This window comes from Gymnodraco acuticeps, unplaced genomic scaffold (assembly GCF_902827175.1).
Source record: "Gymnodraco acuticeps unplaced genomic scaffold, fGymAcu1.1, whole genome shotgun sequence".
NCBI classification, from domain to species: domain Eukaryota; kingdom Metazoa; phylum Chordata; class Actinopteri; order Perciformes; family Bathydraconidae; genus Gymnodraco; species Gymnodraco acuticeps.
This window is the reverse complement of record NW_022992247.1, coordinates 730,006-748,180: the sequence shown is the minus strand read 5'-3', so window position 1 is coordinate 748,180 and position 18,175 is coordinate 730,006. Positions and strand designations below refer to the sequence as shown.

Genomic DNA, 18,175 nt, shown 5'->3' with positions numbered 1-18,175 from the left:
GCGCACACACACACACACACACACACGAGGTCTGTCTGCAGCTGTTTTGTGTCCTTTTTAAAAAGTGTGTATGTTACATGTATGAATATCAGCTGATTATGTCATAAAAGGGTTTTATCCCTTATATTGTTCAATACCCAGTGCTTGGCCTCTAGTGACCTCTGGTATTAGTTTTGTAAAGCCACAAATCAATTTACACATTATATAAGTATGGGCCTTCCTAAAGAAAACATGTATTATAACATGCAGCTGAGAAGATGTTGTACAGAAGAATACGCAGTATTCCCCCCCCCCCCCCTTTTGTTTGCCGACAATCAGTGTGGAATGGAACTACCTAAATGTTTCCTCACTCTAATGATGCTGTATGATGTCCTATTTGTTGTTCTGTTTCTGTTTCATGTGGAACCTACTTGAGCAGGTCTCCCTTGAAAAAGAGATCAATGATCTCAATGGGATACACCTGGATAAATAAAGGTTTGAAATTAAATGAAAAATGTCCCAGGTATTATTAACAATATTATGTATATAGTCTCACAGAGCGGATTGTCTCCCAGAATTCCACTGTGACCGCCATTTGGCCTTTGGTGTCACACATTTTTTTAGGGCACAAAGGCCACATGCCAGGGCACAAAGGCCACATGCCAGGGCACAAAGGCCACATGCCAGGGCACAAAGGCCACATGCGGATTTGGAACTTACAAATAAACAACTTCACTCTTCTGAAAAACACACAAATGACATGGAAAACAAATCACTTTTTTTATATCAATAATGTCAAACATTATAATCATATATAGTATTACCGTATATAAAATGAAATACTCTACTTTGAATAATTAGTGTTTGGTATGTTTTCTATCTACTACTTCTCCCATTCACAAATCCGAAATCAAATCAAAAAATATAAAATTCTATTAACAAATATGTTCCATTTCAGAGCAGAACAAACAGCCTTCAAGGGTCAAACTCTGCACATACATCATTCAGCAGTGTACTTTGAAATGCAAACGTGTGTGTGTGTCTGTGTGCGAGAGTCTCTTTAATCCATTCAACTAGTAGTAGTAGTAGCAGTGGCGGCCGGCCCATAGGGGGTTAGGGGTGCCGCCCCACCTCTTCCCACATTCTAGATTGTCATTAAAACAATTTTTAAATAAATATTTTTAAAAAGTTAACTTTTTTTTTTTAATGAACAAGGTACATATTATATGGTGTCAGTTAAATGTATATTTAATTAATCTACCATAAAATATCCATAAAAATTGTTTTACGATGTCTAAAGTTACTGATAAGTCACGTGTTTCCTGCTTGGGGCGCAGAAATCTTTGCCCATTGACTCTCGTTATAAGTGGTGCATGCGCAGTCCGCACCTCTTCAATGCAACAGATAGGAGCAGCTCGGGGCGCACCAAACTGCGCCCCGAGCAGCTCTTGACACCGCCAACAACTAGGAGGCAGCAGGAGCTCCAGAGTGAGTGATTGACGTTTGAATGAGAGAGAGTTAGATGGAGACAGAGTGTAAACAAAACTAGATAGCGAATATGGAGAAGGAACATGATGTTTAATCACTTTAAGAAACACCCTTTGAGAGGAGGACACTGGAGGGAAAGAGCTCGGACCTGATCAGCCGGACACAGGCAGGAGTTAAGGACAGAGGAAGGCAGTATACCTGCTCTTTTTCAAGGAGCTGGTTTAGCTAGAAGGCTGGGCTAACTACCTGTAGCAACACCAGTGCTGTACGTTGCTTCCCCTGCCTCCCTTTTCAAACGTCAGGATCCGACCAGTCTATGGACCAGACCCAGCATGGATCCAGACAGATGTGAGTGTGTCACGCTCGCAGGTACAGATCAGAACCCAAGAGCACGACACAGATACAACCAGTTTTCAGAATGTTCAGTTTAATCGGGTCAGGGACAGGCAGGGTCAAAACCAGGAAATCCAGCAGTCGGCAAACAAATCCGAGAAGGGGCAGGCAGAACAGGGCTCAGAACCAGGCGATCCGACAGACAGGCAAACAAATCCAATCAGGGGGCAGGCAGGAAACTCGAGGTCCGATAACAGGCAGGGGTCAAAACCGGGCAGGACAGGTAACTAGGCAAGAGATAATCAAACACTGGAGAGCTTGGCAGAATACACAAGACAATCTGGCAGAGGACAAGTGAGCGTAAGGTGGTATATATACTGTGGAGTTAATGAGGGAATGAGTAGCAGGTGAGGAGAAGGGCTGGGGAGACCAGGTGAGGGGAGTGAGCTGATTGGAAGAGCGTGGAGGAAGGCGGGATCTGAAATGACAGGGGAGTTCAGGGGCCTATACTACGAAGCTGGTTCAACCTAACCTGGATATGTTTGAGTTAGCCGGTTGGCCTAATCCAGAACATACGCGCTCTCGCTAAACTGTACTACGACGCGGGTTATCAAGTGGATAGCTCAAGCCAGCCGTTTCCTATCTAGTTAGGTGCGCGTTCACATGAAAGCGGTGGTATTTGGAGCATTCGACCAATCAGAAACATGGAGAAGCGTACTGACAGCGCAGCGTCATACTTCCTGAATGAAAAGTGAACTTTAATACTAGTCAAAAATGAAGAAGTTAAACTTTAAACATCCATGACTTAAACACTTTATCCAGGATCAAAGCCACAGAGCTGCACCAGCAAGGTGAATACAGCTGGCAAAAGAACAAGTGTTTGAATGCGTACATTAACAGGTTCATGATATCACTGCCCCGTCTAAAACACGATCTGACTTTCATTACATTTGACTCGAGTGTTTCCTCAACTTAATGTGTTGCTTAAAATAATACTTCTGCATACAGTATGTGACACTGTGAGTGTTGCACGGCCAGATACGGCTCAGCTGACTCAGATCAGAAAATATGATACATTATGAAGTGATATGCCGCGGACTGTAGGCTACTTAATGTTACTATGATCCGGTTACTTATGTTGTGGCAGATATTTAAGTAAGCTTTCTTAACGCTAATGTTATAATAGTCAGATTGCTCTGAAGATGGAGGTGATATTCTATTCATGTTCACGTTCACACAGTCGGTGATTTTTGCCGGCCGTCTTTCCTGCAACGGCAGTTTTTCTGTATTTCCTTTCTCCTGTAATATGACTTGATCGCTTTAAACTCCGCACACTGAGCTCTGATTGGTCAGCAGGCGGTGCTTTCACTGAGTTGTGCTCTTAGCCTGCAACCTAACCTGGTCCCGACCAGGTTAGCCGCTAAGCATAAGTTACCATGGAGATCTAACCTGCTAAAAAGAGAACCAGCTTCGTAGGACCGGAAAGCCGGAGTTTTCCCTGAATTTAGCCGGCTAAGCAAAAATCCAGCTTCGTAGTATACCCCCCAGATGTGCCAAACCAAAAACAACAATAAATGTGTCGAACTTGTGACAGAGTGACTTAAAGCACATATCAGAAAAAACTAAAAAGCATGATCAAACTAGAGTCCACATGGATGATGCTATGCGACTAGAAAGTAAACACAGCTGTCCAATGAGGGTACAGGATAGGGATCAGTAAGCATAATAAGGAGGCTGACAAAAACAGGCACTAAAATAATAGACTGTATCAAGTGCTGTGTGCCTTTGAGCTAGCCCTGCGTTATAATATGACATGTTTTGAGTTTGTGTATAAGTTTGCCTTCATTTTGGTAGAGCCCTTCCTGAAGTAGTAGTAGTATTATTATTATATAATTATAATTAAATGTGCTTGTCAGAGTCGGATGACAAGATAATCCTGCAATTATCACCAAGTAATGATTGTAATTGTTTTTTTGTTTTTTTTCTCGTGGAATAACTCAATAAAAGCATACCAAAAACATTGTAAATGAAACCAAAATGTGTCCAATTGCTAAGAGAAGAAGCCACTGAGAGTGTTGTTGTGATGAATCACTTCCTGGATCTACAGTTGAGATTAATTCATTGGTTCCTCTTCTTATCTGACTCTATGTGTCTTTCTGTCAGGCTTAAAGTGTTTGGGATGATCTAAGAGAGAGTGCATGGACCTTTTACTGTACTCTGTTTATAAATACCAAAAGTAGATTTGGAAATAAGCTTACATTATTATGTATGCACATTTATGTTGTTGTTGTTGTTGTTGTCTTGTTGTCTTACCACAACCAGTGTATGTCAATAACACTTTGAAACTTGTTCTCTCACCCGGCTGTAAATGTCTGTTTTCTGATTTTCTAAATTGTTGCTGTACCATGTGAGCCTCCTGAATAATAAAGGGTTCAGAGCACACAGCCTCTGTCCGGCTTCCTCTCACATGCAGAGCTGTGCCAGCAGAGGGCAGCAGAGACACACCGCGTTTTCCTTCTTCCAGGTCCCTGTCTCAAAGTCAATGATTTGTTTGAATTGATTTTGGTTGGATTCCTGAAATAAGGTATGTGGTCTAATTTGAGTTATACGACATCAAATATGTCAATAAATACCCCACTGATTCAAGATTCAAAGGTTCAAAGGCTTGTTGTCATATGCACAGTAGCTATGGAAATCTGCAGTCCCTTCAACATAGGACATAATAAATAAATATAAGACATAAAACAATACAAATAGTGCAAAAAGAAGCACAACAGAAATAAAATGAGACCAATGTGCAAGCAATGCAGGAGAAGTGAACTATACATGTACAAATGGAATAAGACTCAAATTAAATACTGTACATTACAAGAATAAAATACTGCGTATTTTAGTAATAAATAAATATGTAAACTGCAAACAGCAGGATGCTTAACCCTCCGTTGTCATTCAAATGCACTACCCTATAGTAATTCGGTTCAAAAATATCCACTGCCAAAAACGTTGATAAAAACATTATATTCAAATGTTTTTTGACCACTTTTTTGGGTTCAATCTTTAAAGCAACTTCAGCCCTGATCAAAAATACCAAATATGTAATAATTTTCAGGATTTTAACCCTTTAAATGCCATTTTGAATACATTAAGTCACTGTTGTTTTTCATGATAAAAACAAAGAGAATTAGTTATTTTCCTTATAATACTTATCTGGGCAACACACTCTCACTCCCTACGCGTCCAGGAGCGACGATTGGTCAGGGTCCCGTGGCGTGCAGTTGGGACGCGCCGAGGCTCCTTCAGCTTCATAAACGGACGCAAAGAGCTTTCAACTGATTGCAATGTCAGCGGCGGGATTTGACGCTCAGGGAAGCACCGCATCGGTCCATGTCGGCCGCCCTTAAAGGCAATGTGAGCGTCCATTCCCATTGGATAACGGATAATTGTACACCCAGAAGTAAGTATTCTCCTTACTGTCGATTGATTTGACAGTGATATCTCCACTACTCATCAACTAAAAAACACCAGATTACCTAAATTGTTAATTAAACGACATTGATAGGTTTAAATTGTGTGCAATGCTTTTGTGTTTTTCCTTCAATTCTGAGAAACAACTTGTTTTCTCTGAAATGTGCAGCGCCAAAGAGACTACATTACCCACAATCCCTAGCTATTGTTGTGACGACGCCTGTCCGCTTTGCGACAGACCTCGTGATTCAATCAAGCTCTGTGATTGGATGAAACATAAATTAATATAAAATAAATCAAACGTTATTCCCCGTATTCTTGCTTTTTCTCTTTGAAAGTCATCACATAAATGCATTGTAATAAATGGCAGTTGTGACGCACCGAGTCTCCTTCAGCTTCATAAACGGACGCAACTGATGCAATGTATTTCCATCCAGCTGTCCACTGCAGTTAAGGCGCTGAGCGACCCTTCCCATTGGATAAGGGATAATGTTCCACCCGGAAGTGAGTATTCTCCTCATTGTTTATGGATTTGACAGTGATATCTGCACTACTCATTAACTCAAAAACACCAGATTATCTTTGTTAATTAAACGACATTGATAGGTTTCAATTGTGTACAATGCTTTTGTGTTTCTCCCCTTCAATTCTGAGAAACAGGTAGTTTTAGACGGCATACCTTTGCAATTTACGTGACCAAACCTGGATGAGAGAGTCGCAGTTCTTCAGAATCAAGGTAAGAGCATGGGTAACACATAGTTATTGGAAATACGATAAACTTAGCCACGAATAATAATAATAATAATCTAATCGGCGCCAATGTTGTTTCTGGCACCTTTCTGAGGGTTATAGTAACTAAATAATATAGGGTATTATCCAAATATAACAAATGAATACTAGTTTAAGTAAGTATTGCTTGCACAATTTAAAGTTCAAGTATATATATATTTGTATTAACAATTACTTATATTAACAAATACTGGTGGTTATACATTATTAATAATTATTAATAATACTTTGTAAACATCTTCTCTGAAGAACCAGCACCTTACCGTGGTAGAGAGGTTTGTGTGCCCTGATGAACATGGGGGCTGTGTTGTCTGGAACCTTGTGTTCCTGGTAGGGTCTCCCATGGCAAATTGGTCTCAGGCAAGGGGCCAGACTAAGATTGGTTCAAAAGACCTCATAAAAGACGACACAGGAAGTGAGGATTCCCGTCCCGGAGGAAGCCCGGGGTCCCCTTCTGGAGCCAGACCCAGAAGAAGGACTCGTCGACAAGCGTCTGGTGGCCGGGCTTGCCACGGAGCCCGGCCGGGCACAGCCCAAAAAGGCAACGTGGGCAACACCTCCGCTTCTCCGTACCGCGGGTCCACCATCTACGGGAAACAGCGATGGGGTCGGGTGCGCTGCCAGAAGGGTGGCAGTGAAAGCAGAGGGTCTCGACGGACCAGACCCGGGCGACAGAAGCTGGCTTTGGGGACGTGGAACGTCACCTCTCTGGAGGGGAAGGAGCCGGAGCTTGTGCAGGAGGTGGAGCGGGAGGTGGAGCGTTACCAGTTGGATCTGGTTGGGCTCACCTCTACGCACAGCGTCGGCTCTGGAACCTTACTTCTGGATAGGGGTTGGACTCTATTCTTCTCCAGAGTTGCTCAAGGTGTGAGGCGCCGGGCGGGTGTGGGGATACTCACAAGTCCCCGGTTGGGTGCTTCTTTGTTGGAGTTAACCCCAGTGGACGAGAGGTTCGCCTCCCTACGCCTGCGGGTTATGGGGGGGAAAACTCTGACTGTTGTGTGTGCTTATGCACCCAACAGCAGTTCAGAGTATACGGCCTTCTTGGAGACCCTGGAAAGAGTCCTGTATGTGGCTCCTGAAGGGGACTCTTTAATCTTGCTGGGAGACTTCAACGCACATGTGGGCAATGATGGAGACACTTGGAAGAGCGTGATTGGGAGGAACGGCCCCCCTGATCTGAACCGGAGTGGTGGTTTGTTATTGGACTTCTGTGCTAGTCATGGATTGGCCATAACAAACACCATGTTCAAACATAAGGATGCTCATAAGTGTACATGGTACCAGAGCACCCTAGGCAGAAGGTCCATGATCGATTTCGTTATCGTATCATCGGACCTGAGGCCGTATGTTTTGGACACTCGGGTAAAGAGAGGGGCGGAGTTGTCAACTGATCACCATCTGGTGGTGAGTTGGGTCGAGTGGCGGGGGAAGCCTCTGGATAGACCTGGTAATCCCAAACGTGTAGTGAACTGGGAACGTCTGGAGGAGGCCCAAGTTCAGGAGGCCTTCAACTCACACCTCCGGCGGAGCTTTTCGGGCATTCCTGTGGAGGTTGGGGACATTGAACCAGAGTGGGCGGTGCTCAAAGCCTCTATTGCCGAAGCCGCGGCGGGGAGCTGTGGTCTCAAGGTCCTAGGTGCCTCAAGGGGCGGTAACCCTCGAACCTCCTGGTGGACACCGGTGGTCAGGGAAGCCGTCCGACTGAAGAAGGAGGCCTTCAGGGATCTGTTATCCCGGGGGACGCCCGAGGCACTTGCAAGGTACTGACAGGCCCGAAGGGCAGCGGCCTCAGCCGTGGCCGAGGCAAAGCAGCGGGTGTGGGAGAAGTTCGGAGAAGACATGGAAAAGGACTTTCGGGTGGCACCAAAGTTGTTCTGGAAAACTGTCCGACACCTCAGGAGGGGGAAGCAGGGAACCATCCAAGCTGTGTACAGTAAGGATGGGACGTTGTTGACCTCAACTGATGGAGTGTTAGGGCGTTGGAAGGAACACTTTGAGGAACTCCTGAACCCGACAACTCCGCCCTCTATGTTAGAGGCAGAGCTGGAGTATGATGGGGGATCAACACCAATCTCCCGGGGGGAGGTCACTGAGGTCGTCAAACAACTCCACAGTGGCAAAGCCCCGGGGGTGGATGACATCCGCCCAGAAATGCTGAAGGCTCTGGGTGTTGAGGGACTGTCATGGTTGACATGTCTCATCAACGTTGCGTGGAAGTCGGAAACAGTACCGAAGGAGTGGCAGACCGGGGTGGTGGTTCGCCTTTTCAAAAAGGGGGATCAGAGGGTGTGTACCAATTACAGAGGCATCACACCAGTCAGCCTCCCCGGGAAAGTTTACTCTAAGGTACTCGAAAGGAGGGTCAGGCCGATTGTCGAACCTCAGATTGAGGAGGAACAATGCGGATTCCGTCCTGGTCATGGAACGACGGATCAGCTTTTTGCTCTTGCAAGGATCCTGGAGGGGGCCTGGGAGTACGCTTATCCGGAATACATGCGTTTCGTAGACTTGGAGAAGGCGTATGACCGAGTTCCCAGGGAGTTACTGTGGGAGGTGCTGCAGGAGTATGGGGTGAGGGGGTCTCTTCTCAGGGCCATCCAATCTCTGTACTCCCAAAGCGAGAGCTGTGTCCGGTAGTGCTGCACGATTAATCGAAAAAAGATTGTGATCTCGATTCAGACACCTATGCGATCTCATTTCTAAATTACGGCGATCCTATGACGTCATGCTGATTTTTTTATTATTTTGCTTCTGAATAATACCAACTTGCAATGTCAATCATACTTAAACGATGTAAAGCAAATATACTCTATACATTTAACATTAAAGTACCATGATCGCATGCAAATGGTAGTGTTCTGTCTGTCTCTCCTCCTCTCATGCAGTGTGAACGCTGCAGCCACTAGTGTTGCCAGTTTTTGCGGAAGGAATAAGCAACCAGGTCTATGAAAACAAGCGCAAAAGAACATGAGCACTTTAAACCTATATGTCGGGTCGGCTATTTGAAAATAACCTATCTACAAGCTCACAACCGCAACAACCATTATTACTTACTACCAAGCAACTTTACAGAAAGATTATCCCAATGTGGCTTATAATAAGTATACCTGGCAACACTCACTGACTGCAGCACGTTTACAGAAGCGTTAGCATTAGCACTAATTAGCAAAGAGTGACGAGAGCGACTAGTAGTACAAGAAAAACAGAAATGAGTGACACAGAAATGAGTGACGAGGAGGTCGAGGACAATGACAACAACACCGATGAAAATCCCGGTGGCGACTCTGGCGAGAGGGAAGTTGTGCTTGTGCCGAAAAAAGGACCACATTCATCCAGTGTGTGGAACTTTTTTGGATTTGATCCTGATGATGACTTATAAAAAGTCATCCACTTTAAGCATTGTTCTCGCATCGTCCCAACGACGTCAGGTAACACCACAAACCTATTAAATCACCTGCAACGTCACCATAAAATATTTTTGTTACAAGAGAGACAAATGTTGTCTGTTTAAATTAATTGTACTCACGTGACGTCTAAGAGTAAGAGTGCAATACATATTTTCATTGAAACGATGAGAATCGTGTGAGAATCGTGTGAGAATCGTGATCTCAATTCTTATGGAGGAAAATCGTGATTCACATTTGAGCAAGAATCGTGCAGCACTAGTGTCCGGGTCCTCGGCAGTAAGTCGGACCCATTTTCGGTGAGGGTTGGCCTCCGCCAGGGCTGCGCTTTGTCACCAATCCTGTTTGTAATATACATGGATCGGATTTTGAGGCGTTGTCGTGGGGGAGGGGGTCTGCAGTTCGGTGGACTAAGGATTGCACCACTGCTTTTTGCAGATGATGTGGTTCTAATGGCTTCATCGGTCTGCGACCTTCAGCACTCACTTGATCGGTTCGCAACCGAGTGTGAAGCGGCTGGGATGAGGATCAGCACCTCCAAATCTGAGGCCATGGTTCTCAGCAGGAAACCGATGGACTGTCCACTCCAAGTAGGGAATGAGGCCTTACTCCAAGTGAAGGAGTTCAAGTATCTCGGGGTCTTGTTCTGGAGTGAGGGAACAATGGAGCGTGAGATGGGCCGGAGAATCGGAGCAGCGGGAGCGGTACTGCAGTCGCTTTACCGCACCGTTGTGACGAAAAGAGAGCTGAGCCAGAAGGCAAAGCTCTCCGTCTACCGGGCCATTTTTGTTCCTACCCTCACCTATGGTCATGAAGGATGGGTCATGACCGAAAGAACGAGATCACGGATACAAGCGGCCGAGATGGGTTTTCTCCGCAGGGTGGCTGGCGTCTCCCTTAGGGATAAGATGAGAAGTTCAGTCATCCGGGAGGGACTCGAAGTTGAACCGCTCCTCCTTCGCATCAAAAGGAGCCAGTGGAGGTGGTTCGGGCACCTAGTTAGGATGCCACCTGGGCAAAGATGGATGGATGGACTTTGTATACATGTGTTTTTATTATTAATAGTAATAATACTTTTATCATTTTTGTACACATTACTTATTTAAATGACTGGTGGCAGTGATTTTGCTCTGCTATGGTGTGAAAATACCTTTAATGACAACAGTAGTAAGCATTAATTGGTTATTAGCCAAGTAGAAAAGTTGTAAACAACAACAATTACACTGGCATTGTTTGTTTAGTTTTGAGTTTCTAAATGATGTTGTTTTCTCTCAACAGATCCTGCAATTTGTTCTCCAAAAAACAACCCTTGATTTTTCCAAACTCCAAACAACCCAAAGGCACTTTTAAGAGCCACGTCTGTCTTGTTAAACTGTCCTTGCCGTGTTGTACTTCATAGCCTCTTCCTATCTCTCTTTTTCTTTCTCTGTCTAACTCTGTTGTCAGTCTTTCGTCTGTGTCTCTGTCTGTGTCTCTTCACTATAATGAGTGATTCTGATCTCGAGGATCTCCTGAGAAGCGCAGATGAGCTGGTTGAGCAGAAAGAGTTCAGGGATGACCTACGGAGTGCTGATGATTTGCTTTGTAAACTGGAAGCAGCAGCAGCAGCAACAGCAGTGCCATCAGCGCGAAAGGTGTGCTGGAAGAAGAGAGACAGTGAGGGAAACTTGATCTTTGCAAGACCACGTTCAACCCGGAATGACTCCAATCAGGTCAGTATAAGATATATATTTCTAGGCACTTGAGTATATGAAATGAAAGAAAACATAACTCTTGGTAAGGGAAAAGTAGTACAATGTAATGGTATACATTTAAAAAAATGTTTTTTCTGATACAGCTGGCTGCAGTCGTAAAACTGATCCCCCCGTTGATGCTCCTGACTGTGATCTGGTCTTTGCTCCAGCTATCGCTCCAGAGACTGTTGGTATGTACTTCATTTGGTCTGGTTAGCCCGAAACAGATATTCATACTTGTATCTTTATGTGATACGTACTTCATTTCTAAACTTCGTCATTTGCTAGAATTAAGAACACAGTAGTTAAAGCTTTCAAAACCACTCCATCCAGTATGTTTTAAAGAAAAATAATCATGCTTTGGACTTTATTGTACCATTTTAACAGAGGGGTTTCTACGAGACCTCCAGCAGTCTCTGAGCAATACTACAGGAGATGAGGTGGTAGCACAAACCCCAAGTGCTTCTCTGCTGGCGTCGACCAACTGGAGCACTCGAAAAAGTTTTTTTTCAGAGAGCTGGAGGGCAGCGAGACCACATCTGGTTAACACCGTAGTGGCCCAAGCAAATGTAGGAACACACATTTGCCAACAGTGTTGGAGCAAAACGTCTGTTGTCCGGTGCCGAGATTGCCGACCACATCCCTTCTTCTGTGCTGATTGTGATGTCAGCATGCACACCAGACACCCCCTCCACAACAGAGATGCTACTACTGCAGGTTACTTCCAGCCATTGGCCCCAACAACACATGTAGTAAATATGGCCCTTTGCTCCTGCGGTAAGTTTTGGTTTGTGAATGTACATTTTCTTGCTGGACTTGTTGAGAACTTCATTTTGAAAATGTGAGCTTCCTGAAGATCTCTGATATTTCCCAGCAGTGTGCTTAAGTCTCTTTTTAATCTTCTGATGTAAAATTAAATCCTAAATCTGTCACATAACAATAATGTATTTCTCAAAAGAGACAAATTATTTTTAATTTCCATTTGAATTTGTTTCCAGTGCGGTTTGTACCTGTGGAGATCCCGGACAAAATCTGTGGTTGTGCATCAGAGTCATTGAGCCTCAAGCCAGGAGAGACTGTGACTGTGATCACAATGAATGGGAAGAATGTTTGTCTTGTTTCTTAAGATAGATGTTATTGAAGTTTCTTCTTGATAATATCCAACCCTTCTCAAAGACATGTGGGATAGCTTGTTTATTAAAACTTAACATGGGTATTGAGTAAAGAATACCAAATGCATTAAAAAAAACCTTGTCTGTTTTTCAAGGACGACATGAGCTAAGCATGCCAGAGTTGGTGTTACGTTCCCAATTGGCTAGGGGAACAAAAGGGAAACGACACGACCAGAGTAGAATTGGTATATGTTACAGGTGTTTTATTCGTAACTGCAACTGAGCAAAAATGATGTACACGAACAACTTGGCCCAACAACGGGTCAAGCTGTTACGATCTAACAAAAGGGTCTCCAAAAGAGAGTTGCCCAGTACTATACAGAAGGAAAGAAAATACCTCACTTCTAAAGTGGAAACAAAACAATAAACAAAACGGGGCTGTGGGAGAACACAGCTGGTGCTGGTCTACAGGTGCTAATCACCCGGATCTAAGCAAGATACACAGGAATGCTAACCACAGAATACTATAACACACGGCTAGTCCGTGTAGCCAACACAGAACCCTACTAACACACTGCTAGGCAGTCTAACGAAGCACAGAGTACACACTGCTAGGCAGTCTAACGAACCACAAAGTATGACGGTAGTATAGCGAGGCTTGAGGCGTCTGTCCCATAATACAGAGCCTCCAGAGTGATGATTGTCCCCAGCTTTGTAGTCCTCTCCAGCAGGTGTGCGCTGGGCTTGCACAGGGATTGGAGAACGTCGGGCCCGGCGTGCTCCAATCAGTGTCCTCGGAAGTGGACCAGGAGATGACAGCCAATGATGTTGGGGCAACCACACAGCTCATTTACATAATCACACACAGCTGCAGACAATCCCAAACAGGTTACCGATTTGGCAGAAACAGCAGCCGTAACAGTTGGCTTGTGAAGCATGCTCTGCGACATGGACGACTGGGGTTGACGACCTTCTTCGGAGTGACTACTGGCCAGCTACCTTTCACTTCGCCACCATTTATGCCACAGATGTTTTCTTCTCATTTGAAGAAATGAAAATGGCTGCACCTGGACTATCCTTTCAGGCATATTTAAGGATGCTAGATCAGCGAACGTTGCGCTTCGGCCGTGTGAGTATTGAAGTTACTTGTCCTTTTTGATCTATTTGTATTGTACAAATTGTAAGCTGTGTCCTTATAATTTATAATTTATTTTTGACATATTGACTGTTGATGTCCTTATTTTGTTATAGACTGGGAAGATCTCAACTGACAGCTTCATCAAAAGTTTCTTTGAGTGGGAGGCTGTGCGTTATGAGGTGGACATCATGTGCAAGGAGGAGCCCTTCACCTGTCCTGCGTGCAGCCCTGATATGCTTGCAGTTTCCGTGGATGGAAACCGCAAGCATTACCGTTTCAAGAATGCAGCTAGGTACTATAGAAAATATATAATGTCACAGTATTTGAACAGATAACGAAACAAAAGTATCTTGATGTGAACTAATCAACCTTATAATCTGAGATGTCATACATTGCTCCTTTGATTTATTTAGATCTGAGGAACAGGCCATCTTTGACGGTGTCTTTATAGCCAGGGATGAAGACGTCTCAAGATTTGTGGACTATATTCACACCACAACCAAACATGTAATATTGCAGACTCTAATTATGTATAATAGAATATAATATCCTAATGAAGGATTTGGTTATGTAAGTCTTTGCACCATTTTCATCAATACATTTTTATATATTAGGTCTCCGGAAGAGGTGTTTGTGGAGGACAGTGGTCGGCAGCCAGAGAGACCTCCCAAAAATCAGCCAGCTCCTCCCATGAGGAGGGACTAGAGCTTGCCGTCTGTCGACATGGAGTGCTCCTCTGTGCTCTCAATATGTACAGGGGAGAAATCTTTGCTTATCCCCTGTACCTACAGACAAAGCTGGCCAGTAGTATGTTCTTTTGCATGGATGTGACCTGCAAATATTGGCCCTACCTCCAGAGAATCACAAAAAGCTGTCCAGAGCTCCAGCATCTTCTCGACATGAAGCCCTTTCTCTCAGTGTTTCATGCCAAAGCGCATGACTTCAAATGTGAAGTGAGGAATTGTTACCATGTGACACAATCACTTTATGTAAAAACCTCCTTGTGAATAGTGACAAGTTGTAACGAGTCGTACTTTTGAATATATTTTAAACAGGTGAAATGGAGTGGGGCATATCAAGAGGGGGCTGGACTAACCCTAGGGGAGGAGGTGGAACAGGTCAATGCCTTCCTCTCTCGGATAGCAGTGACCACAAAATACATGTCAAAAGCAGGTGAGTTACGATAGAAGCTTTACTGTCAGTTTTCAAAAAAAAATCAGAAAGGCACAGATTACACTAGCAAATTACACCAACAACACAAACTCATAAAAGCTCATTGACGGTTATGACCATAGAGCACAATTTAGGATGGCAATACAGTATAAACCCCAGTTACAGTATAAGAAGTAAGAGGAATAGTAATAACGTGATATTCTCTTTTGCAGGACGTACAGACATGCTGACGCTGATGGCCATGCGCTGGAATCAGCAAAAAGTCAGCAACTTGGCCACCTCACTGTCCCGCAGATATCTGAAGGTAATAACATAGTTTTAGAATAATGACATATTCTTAGTTAGAATTATTTGTGGCTGCAGCCTAAATGTAGATTTCTGTATTTACTTGTCTTTAATTGTTTGACGTTTGTAGACCACAAAAGCTCTGGAAAAGCAATTGCAGAACCTGGAGTCCATGAAGGCTGAGTTGGCAGTGACTGAAAAGCAGCTGGAAGACTGGATCAGAGATGTGAATGAGTGGGCAGAAAGTGAGGACAATCTTAATGAAGTTTTTCAACTTTTTTGGAGTCATGATTTATCAATTTATTTTTAATTTTCAGAATTAGTGATAACCCTCTATTGACATTTGCATGACTTATTTTTCATGAAGCATATGTAATAAAATAATCTTAAAACATTTGATCAAATGTCTGTTATTGTGAATTACTGTGCTTAATACGCCTATTTCCTCTAAAAAGCAACAACAAACAACCCAAGGGATGCTGCTGCCTTGGCCAGCAAGATCGAAATGCTGATAAGTGTCAAGAGACGTTCGCAGCGTCTCTACAAAGACACAGACAGCAACAAAGGTCATTCCCGGATCCGCCGCAAGATCAGGGATGAGAAAGGGGTCCTGACAGCCACAGTGGAGAAATACAACTCAATGGTTCCAAGCACAGAAGCTCTGTGCCTCGAAGCCATTCTGTCGTGGAGAAAGCTTGGCCATGGCAGCTACCAAACAGTGGTAAGTCCACCAGCCTGCTGAATGCTCACAGCAAATGTGGAAAACCTGATATATAAAACTATGTAAGACTTCATAGATTCTTTGAATGTTGATCTTTCATACACATGAATTCATGTTTTGTCATAAATGCTTTCCAGAGTCTTTCGACCTCAGGACAAAGAGAAGAGCGTTCGACCTTGTCATGGCAGTGAAGAGATTACAGGAGGAGAAGAAGATTCTCGTCACAGAAATGAACCACCACTGGAAGGTCCTTTCAACCCGCAGTGATTCCCTGAAAGAGCTGTCCTGCCTGCAAAGTACAGTATATATTACATTTTTACTTTGCATGACTTTACACATCAGTGATAGGTGATGAAATAACTGATATTGTCTTTATCTTATCTTAAGATTCACCATTGGGCCTGAGCGAAGACGGAATGAAAGGTCTCCAGAGCATGTTCAGGAAAAAGCAGCACGACATCGGAGAAATTAAGACTCATGCGAGACGATGCTACCAGCACGTTTTGACTGGAGCAGAGACCATCAGCTTCTTGCAAAGTGTTTCAGATGAGTCTTCTGACTGCGACTCTGACAGCTCTGATGACACACGGTGAAGCCCCCTCCAGACTACCTTCTATTTATCATCTACATGCTCCCCCTCTGTGAAATACTCTGCCAACATGGTCTCAACTTCCACTCCTATGCCGACGACACCCAATTCTACATCAGTACCAATCCATCATCCCAGCTACCCCCACTGTCACTAGTCAACTGCCTCTGCGACATTCAAGCCTGGATGTCAACAAACCTACTGAAACTCAACAAAAACAAAACAGAGCTCATGGCTGTGGCCCCAAAAACACTGCTCCGGAAGGTTGGAGATCTGCTCCTCACCGTCGATGGCTGCTCCATCCAGCCTGGGCGTCACTCTGAACTCTAAACTCACCTTCAACTCCCACATAAGGTCTACTGTCAAAACCGCTTTTTTTCACCTTCGAAACATCTCCAGACTCCAGCCCTCTCCCCCCGACCCCATTGCAGAAACATTGATAGATGCCTTCATCTCCTCCCGCCTGGACTACTGCAATGGAGTTCTGTTCGGGGTCACCAGCAAAGACCTGGACAGGCTCCAGTACGTCCAGAACTCTGCAGCCAGGCTCCTCACCCGCACTAAGCCCTGGCAACACATCTCCCCGACCCTCCTCCACCGGCTCCCGGTCAAGTCACGCATCCAGTACAGACTCCTCCTGCTAACCTACACATTTCTCCACTCCCTAGCCCCTGCATACATCTCTGACCTCCTTCAGCCCTACACCCCCTCTCGTCAGCTCCGGCCCTCCGACAAAAAAAAATTACAAATTTCTTAATGTCTTAATATGTATGTCCAGTAAGTTTTTCTTCAGGTTGTTGAAGGCATTTTCTATCATTTCATTTTATTCAGATGTTATTACATGTCTACTCTGAAACACTATGTAAACAATGTCCCATAACAATAAAGTTGATCACAATTGTTTTGACTGTTCACTCATGTTCTGTTTGTATCTCTGTTTAGCAAACACACATTGATTAGCACCATGAGGGGGCGGATAAACCTTTTTGTGTGATGTTTTACAAATCAGATATTCATGTGTAGATAGAACTCAAATATGTGCAATAATATAGCTATATCCTGTATAATTATGTGATAACATGAATAAAACATCTTCAGGTGTTATACATATCTGTCCTACACTAATAATAAAACAGATAAAATGGCATTGTATTCTGTGTACCTCATTTGTTTCATCCTCATAAATGACCTTTCACACACCATCAGTTGCCTGTTTTTGACTTCGCCTACACCAGGTACAATGCATAAGCCTCATATAGTCCATATTGTGCTTGATAATGATAGTTAGATTAACATAATGTGTTTTTGATAGCATTGTATACCATGTGTACTTTATACGTTTGTATTATTCACCTAGTGGTTAAAGCACGTTATTACACGTTTAGAGTCATTGCAATGCAGGTAAGGTTGTGTTGCTAATCTCTGCTGCATGTTTGGTTGAATAACGGCAGATATGTAATATTCAATGCAGCCGAACCGTGTATTACAATGCCGTTATGTGATGACTTTCAAAGAGAAAAGCAAGCACACTCGGAATAAAGTATTATTATTTTTTTTTAAATGTTTTCAGATTTCACATCGCATAAACACCATTTCCCAACGTGCATTGCGGCTAAACCATCCAATCACCAAGCTGAGGATCTTGCCTACGTCTGTTTCTGGTATTTGTTTATGACAATGTGATGTGAGATGTGAGATGGGGAAAATAACATATCTATGCCACCATTTTAGATGCGGATTTTGTTAAACTAATACGTTTGCGCTGTGCACTATACATTGAAGGGGAAGGGGGTAGCAATAAAGATAACACCATTAAACAGTTACACAACATAACAGAAATAATATCGATAGCAGATGTCGAAACATCTTGAAAGGGATGTGCAAAATAGCCATTTCATACAGTCTTTAGTGAACGATTAGAGAATAACGAGTAATTAATATACTTTATAGAGATCTGCAGATA

At 43.7% G+C, this 18,175-nt stretch overlaps 1 protein-coding gene across 2 annotated transcripts; it reads left to right on the top strand.

Annotated features, from left to right (window-relative positions):
• Positions 1 to 5,966: 5,966 nt before the first annotated feature.
• Positions 5,967 to 16,365, top strand: LOC117540010. 2 transcript variants are annotated; one of them, XM_034206396.1, is made up of 14 exons: positions 5,967 to 6,001; positions 10,740 to 11,173; positions 11,299 to 11,385; positions 11,582 to 11,971; positions 12,193 to 13,435; positions 13,558 to 13,736; positions 13,858 to 13,951; positions 14,059 to 14,397; positions 14,500 to 14,617; positions 14,830 to 14,921; positions 15,033 to 15,147; positions 15,358 to 15,623; positions 15,761 to 15,919; positions 16,011 to 16,365. In XM_034206396.1, exons 5-13 carry the CDS (start codon positions 13,358 to 13,360, stop codon positions 15,812 to 15,814), a joined length of 1,335 nt encoding a protein of 444 aa, XP_034062287.1. In that variant the 5' UTR covers positions 5,967 to 6,001; positions 10,740 to 11,173; positions 11,299 to 11,385; positions 11,582 to 11,971; positions 12,193 to 13,357; the 3' UTR covers positions 15,815 to 15,919; positions 16,011 to 16,365. The 2 variants fall into 2 exon arrangements, with proteins under 2 accessions (XP_034062287.1, XP_034062286.1); XM_034206395.1 differs by lacking the exon at positions 5,967 to 6,001 and having other exon boundaries at positions 10,665 to 11,173.
• Positions 16,366 to 18,175: the final 1,810 nt, after the last annotated feature.

Coding starts and splice junctions, on each gene's coding strand:
- LOC117540010 (XM_034206396.1), top strand. CDS start 13,358: ATGAAAATGGCTGCACCTGGACTATCCTTTCAGGCATATTTAAGGATG. Junction 13,952..14,058: donor TTCACACCACAACCAAACAT/GTAATATTGCAG, acceptor TTTATATATTAG/GTCTCCGGAAGAGGTGTTTG. Junction 14,618..14,829: donor AAAATACATGTCAAAAGCAG/GTGAGTTACGAT, acceptor TCTCTTTTGCAG/GACGTACAGACATGCTGACG.